Source organism: Cyprinus carpio, chromosome B22 (assembly GCF_018340385.1).
Source record: "Cyprinus carpio isolate SPL01 chromosome B22, ASM1834038v1, whole genome shotgun sequence".
Lineage (NCBI taxonomy): Eukaryota > Metazoa > Chordata > Actinopteri > Cypriniformes > Cyprinidae > Cyprinus > Cyprinus carpio.
This window is the reverse complement of record NC_056618.1, coordinates 30,879,923-30,896,441: the sequence shown is the minus strand read 5'-3', so window position 1 is coordinate 30,896,441 and position 16,519 is coordinate 30,879,923. Positions and strand designations below refer to the sequence as shown.

Sequence of the window (16,519 nt, the reverse complement as noted above, 5' to 3'; positions counted from 1 at the left end):
TTCTGATGGCACCCATTCACTGCAGAGGATCCCCTAGTGAGCAAGTGATGGAATGCTGAATTTCTCCAAATCTGTTCTGCTGAAGAAATAATCTCATCAACATCTTGAATGGCCTAAGAGTATTTTTTTTCTTCTTCTTCAAGTGCAAACTGAATGTTTTCAGACACTTAAAAAAAACATTAATTGCTACTTAAATGAAAATATATTATAGTTTATATTTATAATAAATGCATTTTTTTTAGCTTTGTGACCCATTAGAAAGTAAGAATTAACTACATCTTTTTATGTAAATTCATAATTGTAATTTGCTACTAAATGCACTGCAAAGCATTATGGAAAACTGCAATACATAAAGTAAACTAATAACATGATGATTTAAAAATTATGTTGAAGCCAAACATTTAATTTGACATTATTACAAAGTGCACTTCTTAAAATTACATTTAAGTGTGTTAAAGTCATGAAAGTGTCTCTCTTTAAGTGTACTTTTATTTAATTAATATTATATTATCTGCAAGTACAGCTTCTTTTTTTATATACTTTTTATATTTAAAGTATAATATAAATGTCCCATAAGACAATATAAACTTCTCTGTTTATCAATTATCCTACAAAAAAACATTAAATACATGAATCTTTCGAATCCCAGGAGCTGATGGTCTCACATCACACCAAGCCGCATATCTGAAGCAAATATTTGATAGAGATAAATGAGAGTAAGCGATCTTCAAAAAGATGAAACCTCAGCCTTTCAGGCATGTGACGAAACTCATGAGCCAGCAAGAGAGGAGAAAAGGTATCAGAGGATTGAGATGAATGAATAAATACAACGTTTATCTTCCATCCATCTCTCTCCCCGTTGCCTTTCCTCGTCCAACCCATTTGTTCTCTATAGAGGGAGCAGCTTGATGTAATTCAGAATAAAGACACTTACCCCCTGTTCGTGACGACAGCCTTCTTCAAGTGAATGTAGCCGACTGGGAAGATCCCCTGCAAAACAAAAGGGAAGAACATTACATCTCTGCTTCTGTCACTGTAAGCCTCCATGAAGAGAGTGAGCAAGCGAGTGAACACATCTCTGGGAATGTGAGCGAGCAGAGGATGATTCCAGCGGCCCTTCTGGATGCAGATCATGTCATAATCTTTCCTTGTTGTGCTCACATTGCTCAAGGCTGAATCAACCTCAGGAAGTTACCGGTTCCTCGACTAGATGTGTCAAAGCCCAAGAAGTCCCTCTGGAGGAGAGAAGTTGTTTTTCTTTGACTGCTCATACTTGATCAGTGTCGAGAGTGTAGTGGAAATAAGGACAGCTGAATATTAACCATCAGGACTTAAAGAGATCATTCAGCCAAAAACAAATTTACCAAAAATAATGACTGTTTACTCATCCGTGTCATTATAAAATCTGAAAAAAAATTTCCTCTGTGGAAAACGAAGAAATAAATGTTGAAAATGTTTTGTTTTGTTGTTGGTTTTTTGATATGTTTTGGGTTTTGTTTCATGTTTTGAATGAAATTCAAAATGTTCCAATGTTGTTTTGAACCCCAATGACTTTTAAGCCCAGTGTTTTGTTTCTTGTGATTGCTTGTTATTTTTTGAAAAAATAAATAAATAAAAATAAATAAATAAATAAATAAGTTGTTGCTAGGTTTTGGGTTGGTGTTTTTTTTTTTTTTTTTACTTTGCTGGTAAAGTGACTCTTATTATATAGATAAAAACATTTTTGAAACATTTATTTTTCAAAATATTTTCTTTTGTGTTTTGCAGAAAAAAATTAAAGACACAAGTAGTTACAAAAATAATAACTTTTTTTTGTTGCTGTTAATGTATTTCTTTTGTTTTTATTTTCTTCATCTACACAGTGAGATTCAATGTCTTGTTTTGAACCCCAGTGACTTTCTTTATATGAACAAAATGTTTTTAAACATTTGTACAAACAAACAAACAAACAAACAGTTTCATTACATTGACAAATATGTTACAGTTCTAAAAAATTTCTAAAGGTTTCTTTACCATAATCACAAATGTGCAAAATGTACAGTACTTACTGTTAAAATTATGACCTTGCGTATTAAATCAGAGATCCCTTTCAGATGTTTTTTCCTAATATTTCCTAGGTTCATTAAAAATAGAAAGACAATGTGTGCACACCAAAAGCAAATTTAACTATTCACATAAGTAGATTACAGAGTCAATGCAAAAACGCAAATAAACATTTGTGACGGGTGACGCAAATGACATGAATTGGATGACACAATTGTGTGCATGCACAACATTTGCCTCAATCCTGTGTTCCGCGCAATTTGAAAATTTCCAACTCAAGCGAAAAATTTGCATCGTCGCGCAAGCCAATCAGTGAAGAGCTTACTGACACATCCAGTTTGACATGTCCGATTATATCAGAAAATGGAGGAGAGCATTATGCAATGCTTTTATTTGTGTGATTGACACGAAAAACATCCCGTAAGTAATCTAGAGCGATAACCTGACGCGAATATCCACTTTTGGTGTGTACGCACTAGAGGTCGACCGATATATCGGTCGGCTGATATATCGGGCCAATATTTGTCATTTTTTAATATATCGGCATCGGCCGATATCCGTGTTTAGTAGCGCCGATTTAAATCCAGGCACGTCGGCGGGCAGCCCCGTGTTATTGGTGCGATGGAAAGTGCTGCTGCCGCATGTGAAGGACCCCAAGCCAAAACTTTTGGAATATTCAACAACAGTCCTGGGAGATAAAGGTAGTCAGAGAATTTCACTCTGTAAATGAGGTGAAGTAGGTGGCAGTTTTCACAAACACTGCAGCGTGATTGAGGGCTCCGTTACTCCGCCCCGCTCACACACAGCACCGTGCTCGGAGAGACAGCTGTCCTGGAACAGCACAGAATGGTGAATGACATTTGTTCGGAACCATGGTTTGATGCAGACAATAGCCAGGTTTCCATCCAACTCATTTGCATTTAGGGATGTCAATATTTGATCATTTCCATGATCGATCGTCGTTTAAATTAACAATCAATGAATAAGCTTAATGCTGCAAAATGTGTCTGCAGTGGTATTATTATTATTATGTGCAAAAGCCACTCGGAAAAAAAGCTTTCTCACCCGAATTAAAGGGGTTTTAGTCTGAATAAAATGCTAGTAGCAGGACTGTAAAAAGAATATGTGATTATGATCATTTGATAAAATGAAGGGAGCGCACTGTACATTTGAGATCATTTTACTTTTTTGACTGTTTCCCGTCAAGGAGACCGCTGAATGCGCCTCTTTCAATGGTTTCGTGGTGCTCGTTGTTGTATTTTAAAACACAATTGCAATGTTTTCAAATGACACTATAGTATTAAAAATAAAATTATCCCAAACGTAACTGTGGCGCTTGTGGCTGTGCTGCGAAGTCAGTGAACCGCTTTTTTCACATTAAACATTTTATGCGAGTATTAATGACCAGTACTTTATTTGATCATGTTCTTGCAAAATGTTCGATTTTGAATTTTTGCATTCCGGTAGGCCTATTTGTTTTAAAAAATCCTGCATTTACAGTGCATTAGATCGTGACAGTGCATGCGTGCGTGCAGACGAGGACGAGCGAGCGCGGGTTTGGCTAGATGTATTTGGAGGTTATTGCTAACGTCTCGTTCTGCACATATCCAAATGTTTCCATATTCACAATGTATCTGAATGTTAAACTATAATATTTTTAATTTTTCTAATGTAAACTAGACGGAAAAGATCATCCTCTTCGCATGAGCAAAAACGTCCTTGGCATAACAGCAGAGTGGACCGGTATACTGCGGTCTATTTAAACTGACCAGTGTAATCTTTTTATATGTTTGGTTGACTGTACTTAATCTTAATAATGAACAGACTGCGATGTAAGTTTGAAGTTAGAATGCACTTTAGATGTTCTGTGTCATTTATACCAAACACAAATGTTGCTGGTTGCTAGTGTGTTTGCAGCACAACTATTATTTATTTTTTATATATATTATTTTTTATATTTTTCAGTTTAATTGATTTTTATTTATAAAATTTTATTTCTTTTATTTAAATGTATATTTAAGTTTACATTTATGTTCCAACAAACTTGAAAAATTCTGCTTGATAAATGCTCTAAAACTTTTATGTAAATGATTGACTTTTATTTATATATATATATATATATGTATATATATATATATATATATATATATATATATATATATATATATATATATAACATATATTACCTGTTTTATATATTTAATACTTGGTCCGTTTATTGATTTGTTTGGTTAACTTTAGATATTTTTTTTTTATTTGTAATACCGTGCAGTGCACAAAATTAAGATTCGAGAGATGGTTCAAGTCAGTGCTCAATAAATGATGATAAGTTTTAGAAATGTTGTGCATCCACTTATTATAAGTGTGACATTTTAGTATGCAAATGAGGGGAAAACTTCAAGATATCGGCCCTAAAAATCGGCCATCGGCTGACCATGACCTCTAAACATCGGCATCGGCTATAGAAAAACCCATATCGGTCGATCTCTAGTACGCACCATTAGTTTTTGTTGTTACATCTCTCTCACGCCACACATCATGTTCTCATGCAGTGAAAAAAACAAAACAAAATACAGCTTTCAAAATGTAAATTTTTAAGAAATTCAAACAATAAATACCATTTTGTGACTCTTTAATGTGTCGTGACAGATCGCTGTATCATCTCTTCCTCTACACTAGTTATAACATGAAATAAACATGAATGAACATCAGATGGTATATCTTTTCAACTGCGGAAAGATGTCAATACAACATTTTTCAAGTTCAAGTCCACCGATGTTAAACAACTGTCCTGTTCTGTCTGTTTATCAGACAAAGTGGAAAATTCAGTGCTGATTGGTCAGATCGCCTGTCAGTCAAACTCCCAGGGATGGGTCAATATTTCACATTTAGTACAAGCTATAGAATCAATGTGAATTGTTGGGATAATCTGGACTAATTTGATGAGAAATTTTTCAGTTGACATTGAGACCTCTGAATTTTGATATTTGAATTTTGGTTTATTTTGAGTACATTTTGCGACATGAAATTCTGTTGATCAGCAGACTTCAGAGATTGTCTTTTTATCAGGACAAAATCTACGAAACAAGAGACTTCAGTCTCCATTTGCTTTTTATTTATTATCATTGCCAGCTAGGAGAAACATCTCAGAATTACTGTACACACTGAGACATTGATCTCATAAAGAGATCTTACTTGTGATTTGAGTTTTACACCTTGAACTCCATGAACTACATTAACTATCTGCCTTGAACTACATTAATTTGATGATTGAACTTAACACACGCTTGGTTCTTGACCAGAAAACTAGTCACTCTTCACACCCTCTCAGTCAATAACTGCAATTGAGAAGAACACTTTCAAATCTCAAGAGCAATTTATTCCATTTCAGTCAAATTGTGCAAAGCTCTCAACTTTAAAAAAGATCAATCGGAGGGATTTAGGGCATCTAAAAACATAATTAATCACACAAGTGGCTTTAGAAGAATAAAGCAGAGTTTAGTACAAAGCAAGAACATCCCACACAAACATCTCAACTGAAGAATCCAGATGGTGGAGATTCTTGCCACGTACAGTTGTTGCCTAATTTTCTTCGCTGTTCACTATCAAAGGTCGGATTAATTAGTAAATGAGGACACCAAATCTCTGGAACAAACCTCCATCTGCTGGAGGAAGGATTCCATGTGACCGGATGACAAACCAGCATATGTTAGTATTCATGAGATGGGTGGTCACTCACTAATCGCTGCTTTCACTCACACATGAAGACCTCCTGTTGTTTGAGAGCTCTTTTCATGTTGATAATAATTAGCAATTATACATGTTTGAAGAATTCACACATTCATTAATTAAAAGCCAAATCATATTTATACAAATTGAAGAACAGCCCAGATTTAACCGCAAAAGCTAATATATATTATTTTTAAACATCATTTTCACCCCAAATTTTCATAACCAACATGCTTTTGACTACAGCCATTCAACATTACATTATAATTAAGAGCTATCAATTTTAACATTATTAGACTTTAAAAATAACTTCTAATTTAAGTTAACATAAACAATCTTAACATAAACCCATTATAATAAATGTCATATTTAGCTATCTGTGCTCCTCAGCAGAAATATACAGAAATTGAGTAAAGTTATCAAACACTAAATTCTAATCTAAATACAGATTAATACTTAAAGCTTTAAAAGTTATTGATTTCTTCTTTTTTGTATTTTTCTTTGATTAACAGCTGGTTATTAGATTTTTTTGGCTGCTATTCCTTTAAGAGCTGCTGCTGCTGTACTTGACGCAGATCTGATACGCATCACATTTTCTCTAAAATCTCTTTACCTACAATTACAAACTTACATTTCAGACAAATTACACACTCTACTAATGAACTGACAAGTTGAATCGGGTGTGTTAGATGAGTGACACAGTGCTGGGCTGCTCCAGGACAGTTTTGAAAACGATTTCAGAGACATGTTCTTAAATGTGACTCATATATAACTTATTACATTCATGCACAGTTTTAAGGCAGCTTTAATTACCTTTTTGGTAACTTCATGGCTTCACTGACCACAACATTGCATGCACGTAGTTTAATTCACACTTTGATAAGAAATGATTCAGGCTACAGCGTGCGCTGGCACCGGCAACTTCTTGTCAAGAAAAAAAGAGACAGAAGTAGCAGTTGTGAGTGGGGTTGCCAACCCTAGCCCCGCCCCTGCATTAAAGGTGTTGAATAATTTTAACGTGTTAAACTAAAAAAAATTAATTGCATGTGTTAATACGCTCATTTTGACAGCACTAGTATTTATATATAACAATCAACATTTGAAGTGGATCAAAAAAGTTCATCAAAGTTGTCCTAAGGCAAGACCACATTTTAAGGTTTAATGACAACTTTGATGAAAGGTTTTGAACCACTTCAAATGTTGACTTGTGTAAATAATATAATAGCAAAATAATAGCAACAATTAACTTGATTTAGTGGTGAAATATGGCCCAGACATGTTCTTCAAATTTTATGAGATTTATCTTAATGCTAAAAAAGTACTTTGCAATTCAAAACAGGACACAGAAACTTAACAAAAAGAATAAAAAAATAAAAAAATAAAAAACTTTAAGACGACTCTTTGGTTTGATCAATAATTCAAGCTGAAGGCGTGGTGTGTGGCATTTCCAGACTGCGTATGAATCACACACTGATCCACAAAAGGACTGTAGCATTGTCATTCTGTCCGTGATCAGCATCCATTTTGGATGCGGATAATAAAGCCACTCTATATGAGCAGAACTGAAAGGAGATGTTATTGTAGGCCTGAGGCAGCACAGATGTGCTTGTGTGTGTGTACACATCATCTGCATCTGTTGAAACTCATGCTATCAGTGTGCATGTGTGTGTGTGTGCCTGAAGCATACAGTTTATTTGATTAGTTTTATCCTAAGCACCAGATCTGAGTGATGGAAATAAAGTAGCATGTGTCATGAAGGACAGGAACAATGACAGCTGAGTCAGCAAGAACAATTTAAAGGCCAGCGATAAAACTTGATCTGAAACATAGTTAAATTACACACACACGTACACACAAAAAGACTCAATAATAATAATAAAATATATGATATGATATGATATGATATGATATAATATAATAAACATATGCAACTTGAAATAAATTGTATCTATTTAATGTGTTTACCTATTTATTAATATAAACTACTACTTGTAAAACAACTTGTATCAGGCATTTAAATCTTTCTTGTATTTTTTTTCACCCATTTTTTTAATTCCTTCATTCATTCATTTTAATCTGACTTTAATCTGTCAGAATGGTTAAACTTTGGGTCATTTTATTGGTTGAACCACTAGCTGAAGTTGGTCAGCAATGTTTAGTGTAGAAACTTTTTAAGCTGTTATTACTGTGTCATAGTAAAAAAAAAAAAAAAAAAAAAAAAAAAAGATGTAAGGACTTCCTAAACATCAGTCATGTACAACTAATAGGCTTTAAATCTGTCAGACTGATGTGGACCAGGGTATTTAAGAAACAGTCAAATTCTGCATTTCATCCAAAGTAGGATTTTCTAACTTGATATCTCAGACTTTTGACTATAAAGATTTTATATGTTTCAAAAAAAAAAAAAAACAGCATGACAAACGAACTGTAGAGGCTTCTGTTCTGTTCTGTTCTAAAGCTAGCACCCGCATCCAAACCAGTAGGCCATGGGAATAAACCTCTGGCACGGACATTACTAGCTCCACATAAATAAAGAAATTGCTTTACATTAATATGACAGTCATGTCGAACGGAAGATTTCTCTTGATATCTCCTGATAGACGAATGACTCACAGGAACAAAACCAGTCATATCATTTAATATAACTCTCAATAAACAAATATTTCTGAAGTTTATGAAATGCACTTTGAGTGTTTCCTCAAATCCTCAAAGCAAGACTTATCTTTTGATCATTGAACACACAATTTTGAATGAAATAAATAATGAAAGCATAAAAAAACTAGTTACAAAGATGTCTTTTAACGATACGTTTTATGATAGAAATGTTAAATGATCAACAGCCATATCCAGTGATTCAAACTACTCAATTTTTTTTCTCAAATATGGCCACTTTTAGAGAGAGAGAGAGAGAGAGAGAGAGATGTAAATTGTCTGCATCTGTGTCTCTCTCAACAAACAATGAAGCTGAGTTTAGTTACTAAAAAAAAACAGCGATTTTAAACCCCTCGTTGCTGAGAAATATAATGAAGTGATTCAATATCGATTAGTAAAAGTCGCATGGAAGCGCTGACAAGTTTATGAGTTTAATATTAAATTTAAAATAAAAAAAATTTTAAAATGGCACATCATGCCTAAAAGGTTGCTGACCCCTGGCCTAGGCTCTTGATTTATCGTCTAAAACCCCAAAGTATACTATGTTTTTGTATGTGTATGCTACTGTATGTGCACAGTTGAACGCACAGCCTTTCAAAATATACTCCATTTGATAAAATGAAAAAAAACATTCATACAAAACAAAAAAGAATCCTCTTCTCCCACATACTGCACTATTTTTCTCCAGAAGTTATTGCTGATAAAATATCTTCATACTCGTTTAAACCGAAGTTGTGGCTCTCTCATAACCCCTTCACAGATGCGCTTGTCAGTGCGGGCGTCTGGTGTTGTTGCAGTCTCAGGGATTTTGTTGTTGTTGTTGTCATCTCTTTAGTTTTGTTTTCGGCCCAGATCAGTGTTGCCACCTAGTGGAACAACTGATTAGTGCAAAACAAATCCAATGTGCATGTGCGGAATTTGCGTCACTTGCACTTTACGCAAACTCTTGTGTATGAGTAAAAATTACAGTATACTTAGGCCTTAAATCACCTCTTGCTTAAAAGTTACTGAAATGTTCTGATAGACATAACATCCACCTTTCAAACATTCACTCCATACACATATATCCTGGCAAGTGGTGCATCTGAGTTTATATAATTGTGACAGCGACTATCTTCCACCAGGTGAGCCTTATAGTATCGGTAAGACCGTTGACCTGTAACTAACAGCTCTGCTCTCAGTTAGAGAACTAAAGAAAGATGAGTGTGCTTCCTTTCCCTCGCTCCCAGCAGCCTAATGCTCGTTTAGCAGAAAAGGTCAACGCTGAGCCAAATAAGAATAGCAATCCTGCTGCAAGCGGTCAAAGAGCGAAGCCAACGAGGGAAAGAAAGATAGCGAGCAGCTTCTACACGTTAGAATCACTCCTAGCAGCAACTGTGCTCATGATGACACCAGTATTTGTTTGCATAAAGAAATCAAACTTGAATATTTATTTTCCTAATAAATGTTCCAGGTATCCTTGCGCCTGATTTATCAGTCCACGTTATTCCCAAGAATGTTTTCATAATGTTTCATCAAAACGTAATAACTTTGCCTGGCTACTAAATAACTTTTCTGCTGAAAATAATATTAAACATTAATATCATAGCCCACTATTCTCAATCCAATAAAAAAGTCCTGCCCTACATTATTTCCCAATGAACATTGTATTTATTGTAGAACATAGAACATAATGTTTATACATTCTTTGTCTCTGAAAATTTAGAGTCTCATATTTTGTTTTGGCGGCTTAATACGAGGAATATTACACGTCTGTGTCTCAACATTGTGGAAAAAACTCCTAACTAACACTTCAATGCAAATTTGTACTCACATTTGGCATATGCAGAGTATTAATTTTGGGAAGCAGATGATTTTAATGAGCTGGATTAAGCTCCTTTCTAACTTCACAAACATATACGGTGATGAAGGTGAACTTGCAGTTTTCAGCAGACCTTAGAGAGCCAGACAGCATCAAGCTTCCCAGCTTTAGCAGGCATGTAAATAATTAAAAGCCTCTGAAAGCTGACTATCCCACTGTGCAACGCTTCTGACATTCATTAATACTGACTTTTGAATGGCAGGTCAGTATAACTGGCATATAATCACTTATGTATTGTGTATATTTAGTATGTATATATAAATACACACGCATACAGTATATACTTTGAAATTTTTTACGTTTAAACATTTATATATTGATATTCTTACATTTTCTATTATATGTAAATATATTTAATATATATTTATTATTTATAATTTTATTATTTATAATATATATACTTATTATTTATAAACATAACTTTTCTTAAATGTATACATGCATGTGTTTGTATGTATATATATATATATATATATATATATATATATATATATATATATATATATATATATATACACACACACACACACACACACACATAAATATATATATACATAAATATATATATATAAGTTTTTGTTTACATAATATATGTGTATACTGTGTTTATTTACTATCGGGACAACAAAGCCCTCCCTACACCTACCCTAACCCTACCCAATACTTTATTTTCAACTTTTTGGTTATTTCCTTCATTTTCATTGAAAATAAATGCTTTTCTGCTCTGATTTGAAATTTCAAAAGGGAGAAAAATGTTTCAAATGTGATTCAAACCCGGGTCGATCGCATCAAAATGAGTACGACACACGTCTTATCACCTGCGCCACTGGAGTGGATGATTGTTGTCTGTGTTTTGTAATGTTGACTAGCAGAATCACATTTTGGTGGGCGGAGTTAGTGTAAATAGCCTCTGCCAACAAGGTGGGCTTTTTGCACTTAGTGTAAATAGACACTCCATTTTTAATATCTGTATAATAGCATTTTTTTTTTTTTTTTTATAAATGAAGGCCAGTGATACCAATACTACTGATGTCTCTATGAAATAGTTTTTTTTCCCTTAATATTTACCCATTGACTAGCCATTCAACATTACAGTAGAACTGAGAACGATCAATAATTAATTTTAAATTAAATGTACTCTAGATGAATCCTTAAAGCTACACAAGTTATACTTTTTCCTCTTGTTTTATATTAGACCTACATGGAATTTATTAAAATTGTTGCTGCTCCAATTAAGCTCAGTGTGCTCTATTTAAGCTCTTCCACATTGAATGTCTATGTAAATAATTCATAAACAGACTTTAAATACTAACTGAAGGATGTCACTTAAGATAATCTTAATAAAATGGTTAATAATTAATTTTGTTACAGCTTTAAGATGACAAAATCTAAACACAAATATAGTTTATGTCCAAAGAGGAAAGAGACATGTCGTATCTGTCCAGGAAAAAAAAAAGGCTGGAATGCACTACACGACTTTTAAAATCTGAAAAGATTTTTAAAACACCAGGCATAATACACTTAACGACTTTGTAAATAGTCACAAAGGAAAACTGGGCATCATACACTAAACGACTGAGGATGATGTCAACGTGCGTATTGTTGCTAGGAGGCACAAGACAAATGAAAACAATGCAGGGTTTCCCATATATTGATTTATTTATGGTGGGCCGCCACAATATCAACACTGACCGCCACAAAAAGATTTTCCAAAAGGCTTCGACTTGTTGAATAAACATGAGCACTGCATGTTTAAATATCAAAAAACGGCTGTCTGAACAACTGTCTTCAGAAAAATTTTGATGTAATTTCCTTTCATTTTGCATGTAATGCCTGATTTGCATCCTTCACCGTATAAACCCCTAACCCTACAAACCTAAAAATCCCCCCCTCTAAAAGAAAACTACTAAAAGAATATCAATTTGCAAGTGGGAAACAAATAACGCATTCTGTGGAGCCACTAAAAGGTTAGCCGGCTTGCTATCCATGTAAACGAATGGGACTTGGGGTGTGCCTGGGTGTACCTCACACATCCTGAAAAGTGAAGCTGCTGGCTCTTTGATCGCCCTCTGGTGTCCAGTACAGGTCATAAACCCCACCCTCTCCATGTAAACGAATGGGACTTGAGTCAAAATAAACAAAATTAATTAGACTTCCAACACAATTTTCCAAAAGATGGTTTTGGTCATTTAAGGTAGTTGTTATTACGCTGATATTTGGTCAATTGTTTGTTTTTGCGATAAGTTTGATTTTAGCTAGTAATTTGATGCTATAAAAACAGGGCGTGTCGTTATGGTTGATTGGGTCTGTGGGAGTTTGGGTGGGAGTTTGATTCCGCAGCTCCACCTCACGACACTACTGTGCAGACTAATCTCTATTGTGCAGACTCTGGCTCCAAATGACGTCATTTACTCAAGATGGCAGTGGCCATACTGAGATGATTTGTTTTTTTTTTTCTAGTGGAAGGAATAGGAGACGCGTCGTCCATCTTTTTTACAGTCTATGGGTGTGCCCATAACGTGAATCCATATGCAGAAAGGCACGGAAAACAATAACGCATTCTACGGAGCCACTAAAGGGACATGGTTAGCTGCTTGCTAGCTGTAGACTGTAACATTACAGTATATGAAAGTTCACTTACCACATACACAGAGTAAGGAGAGATGACTGATAGGACAATGGTGAATGATTTGAAGATACTGAGCACCACTGACAAATATCTAATCTTGTAAAAAGTGTGGTACTGCCACTTCGTAGTAGGTTCAGTGTGATCGCAAATCTTGAAAGTGAAAGTAAAATGAAAGCGCGCATTCGAAAGCGATTTCAATGCCCTGCGTATTAGTAGCGGCTCCCTGATGGCCGAAATTACCCAACGATATAATTGCGAGAGAAAGCATCAAAATATATACATATTTATTATCCTCCCATCTCGTAGGCTATTTAATCCCTTTATGGGTTCCGTAGTACACTAATTTCCTTTCCTAACACAGAATTGGGATGCGGCAGATTGCGGGGGGTATGGGGCGGGGGGTGGCGGTCACGATGCCGCCTCAACATCGTGATGTCTATCAGCCATCGGCGATGGACAATTGCATCGTCTATCGGCCCAACTCTAGTGGGAAACACTGCAATGTGTTTTAAAATCTGCTGAAAATATCAAACATGTTTGATCTCCTCCAAATGGATGGATTCAAAGTCTGAAGTCATTTGCACTCTCTCACAAAAGTATTACGTTTCTCAGAGAAATTGTATTGCATTAAACAAGTATTGCATTTCTCCAAAAAACTTCTTGTTCACTCACAAAGGTAATGCATTTCCCCAAGAAACCTTACATTCGCTCGCTAAAGTACTGAATTTATCCGAGAAACTCTGGGTTCACTCACAGAGGTAATGCATTTCCCAGAGAAACTTTGCATTTGCTTGCAAAATTATAGAATTTTTTAGAAACTTTGCGTTCACTCAGAAAGAAACTTTGCATTCTCTTGCAAAAGTATTGCATTTTACAGAATAACTTTGAGTTCACTTGAAAAAGTATTGCGTTTCACTGAGAAACTTTGCATTCACATGGGAAACTTTTGTGCTTTCTCGCAAAAGTATTGTTTTCCCCCAAGGAACTTTACTTTTGCAAGAGAACACAAATGTTTTGCGAGTGAAAGTTTTACAGGCCTACAAGCAATTTTGCATTTACCAACAAAACATTTGCATTCTCTCGCGACATTATCGTGTTGCTCTAAGAGAACTTATGTTCTCTCGGAAAGCATTTGCGTTTTCCTACAACGTAATATTATTTCCATCACAGTAGCATTGAAATGTCATTTCACCACCATGTCCATTTAGGGGGTCCATACATAAAAGGCCTCTTTCAAAACGTTAAAAATTGTACCAATCCAAATTCTGAATGATACTGTACATTCAATTCATTCAAACATCAGTAAACAATTTATATATTTTCATAGATATTCATGCCTGAACTACTGACCTGATTTTGTAAAGACTTGTTAATTAAAGTTATTGTGTTACCAAAACATATGAAAACTGAAGGAACTGGAAATAGCCTAACAGCCAAAAAAGCTAACGGAAAATCAAGATCTGTCGTCTGACCTCTAGAGATGCTTTTAGAAAGATGGTGACAAGGCACAGACACCAATAACGTCAGGTTTAAATTTGTCTAGGAAACAAAGTTATCTTTCCCTGCCCTTATTCATCTTGATAAAAAGGCAGGTTTTGTGTGAAGGGCCCTCTAACAGACTCTCTCCCCTCCGTCACCCCTCTTGACCTCTCTCCCTGTGAAGTGCAGGTTGCGTTTGCCTCTGCCATAAGGAGTAATGATCTGCTCTAATCGGCAGGAATTTCTCTCCGGAGACACAGCCCACTGTGGCCTGAATTCTGGAATAGAAACTCTCGCTCTGTGGAAAAGAGCGTCCCAGATTTCAGTATGGAAAGTCTATAAACCTGCCTTGTCAGTGGTGTAGTTTTTCTTTTATAAACAGTTCTAAATAATGAATCAAATCAACTTTACAAGATTATAAAGTTTGATTCAAAATAAAGAAGCATTTGAAAATTTAAAAAAAATGCTGTGCGACTGTGTACTTAAGAGAAAATGAACCACTTGTGCCATAAATCATCACAAATTATGCATTTGAATCAGAAACAATATTATAATATAAACTAAAAGCATGAGTATAAAAAGGATACAGTATATAATTTTATAGCAAAATATTATCCAATACTACAATTTAAAAGTTTTGGGTTAGTAGGATTATTATTTATTTCAAAAGAAATTGTTACTTTTATTCAGCAAGTATGCATATTTTTATTTTATTGTTTCATCATCATATTAGAATAATTTCTGAAGGATCGTGTGACACCTAAAACAATAATAATGAAAATTAAAATTTTAATCTCAATAACAAAAAACAATTACATTTTAAAATATATTCAAATAGAAACAAGTTCTTTTAAATAGTGATAATGTTTTGCTAGATTTTTTTATCAAATAAATGCAGCTTTGTTGATCATAAGATACCTCTTTTCAAATCTTTTGAACAGTAGCATATAAACAAATATAAGAGATGTCTGTTGGCGCATATGGCTTGCCTTCAATTCCATTTGGAGTGCCATTATTTCTCCTGAGTTCATACTCAATTTTAAAGTGTTTCCAAGTAATCTAAAAGAGTACAAATAAACACTTCCCACACTCCATCTTTTGTCACAGAGTTTGCACAATAGAGAAAAACTGACATAATTGCAGCATGTGAATGAAAACTGTGTAATTTAGCAAAAGAAAAAAAAAAAGGATTATGTCTTGGACAAAATGCTTTGGAAAAGCTGTCATTATATCGCAAATGTGTTTTGTCTTTTTGTCAGTACTTTTAGTCAAGAACCAACTACACAGGCGTTCAGAAATCTTCACCCACATGTCAATCAAAGGCGCCCATATTGTTTGGCTCTTTGTGTGCTGTCTGTGCTAATCTTGCAGGCTGTTTGTTTTCTTGTCTTTAAGACAGTTAAATATGTCTTTCACCAGATGATGTGCGGTCGGGCAGCATTCAAACTGAATTAACGTTAGACGCCATCACAATTATATAGCAACACCAAGGTCATGGATTCAACTCCCAGGAAATGCATGAACTGATCTAATGTATGCCTTGAGCACTTTGGATAAAACTGGATTGCAAAAATTCTAATTGTTATGATGGTTTTAAATAAATTAAAAAAAAAAATTGCACCACAACTTGTCATTTTCTAAAAACACAAACTACACAAATAAAACAAAATAAAAGAGCACATAATGTCATTCTCATTTTTGTAAGGCCAATTTTATATATTTTTTTCTATCAATTTAATTGTTACATTTACATTTAGTCATTTAGCAGACGCTTTTATCCAAAGCGACTTACAAATGAGGACAATGGAAGCAATCAAAAACAACAAAAGAGCAATGATATATAAGTGCTATAACAAGTCTCAGTTAGCCTAAACACAGTATACGTAGCAAGGGCTTTTAAATAATAAAATAAATAAAAAGAATAGAATAGAGCAAGCTAGTGTTAGAGGTCTTTTTTTATAATTGTATAATAAATGGAAAGAAAATAGATAGAATACAAAAAGATTAAAAAGGTAGTTAGTTAGGGTTTTTTTTTTTTTTTTTTTATAAATAGAATTAGAATAGTGAGTGAAAAAGTTAGAGGGTCAAATAAAGCTGGAAGAGATGTGTTTTAAGCCGATTCTTAA

At 34.4% G+C, this 16,519-nt stretch overlaps 1 protein-coding gene across 11 annotated transcripts in view; it reads right to left on the bottom strand.

The window, feature by feature from the left end:
• Positions 1 to 16,519, bottom strand: part of dock3 (dedicator of cytokinesis 3) — a 189,812-nt gene that overhangs the window by 110,941 nt on the left and 62,352 nt on the right. For all 11 annotated transcript variants that reach the window (XR_006157940.1, XM_042749368.1, XM_042749366.1 and 8 more), the window contains one exon: positions 935 to 990. Coding sequence is in view for 10 of the 11 variants with exons in the window: in XM_042749368.1 (XP_042605302.1) it covers positions 935 to 990 (56 nt within the window). In the remaining variant the exon portion in view is untranslated. The remainder of the gene's footprint in view (positions 1 to 934; positions 991 to 16,519) is intronic.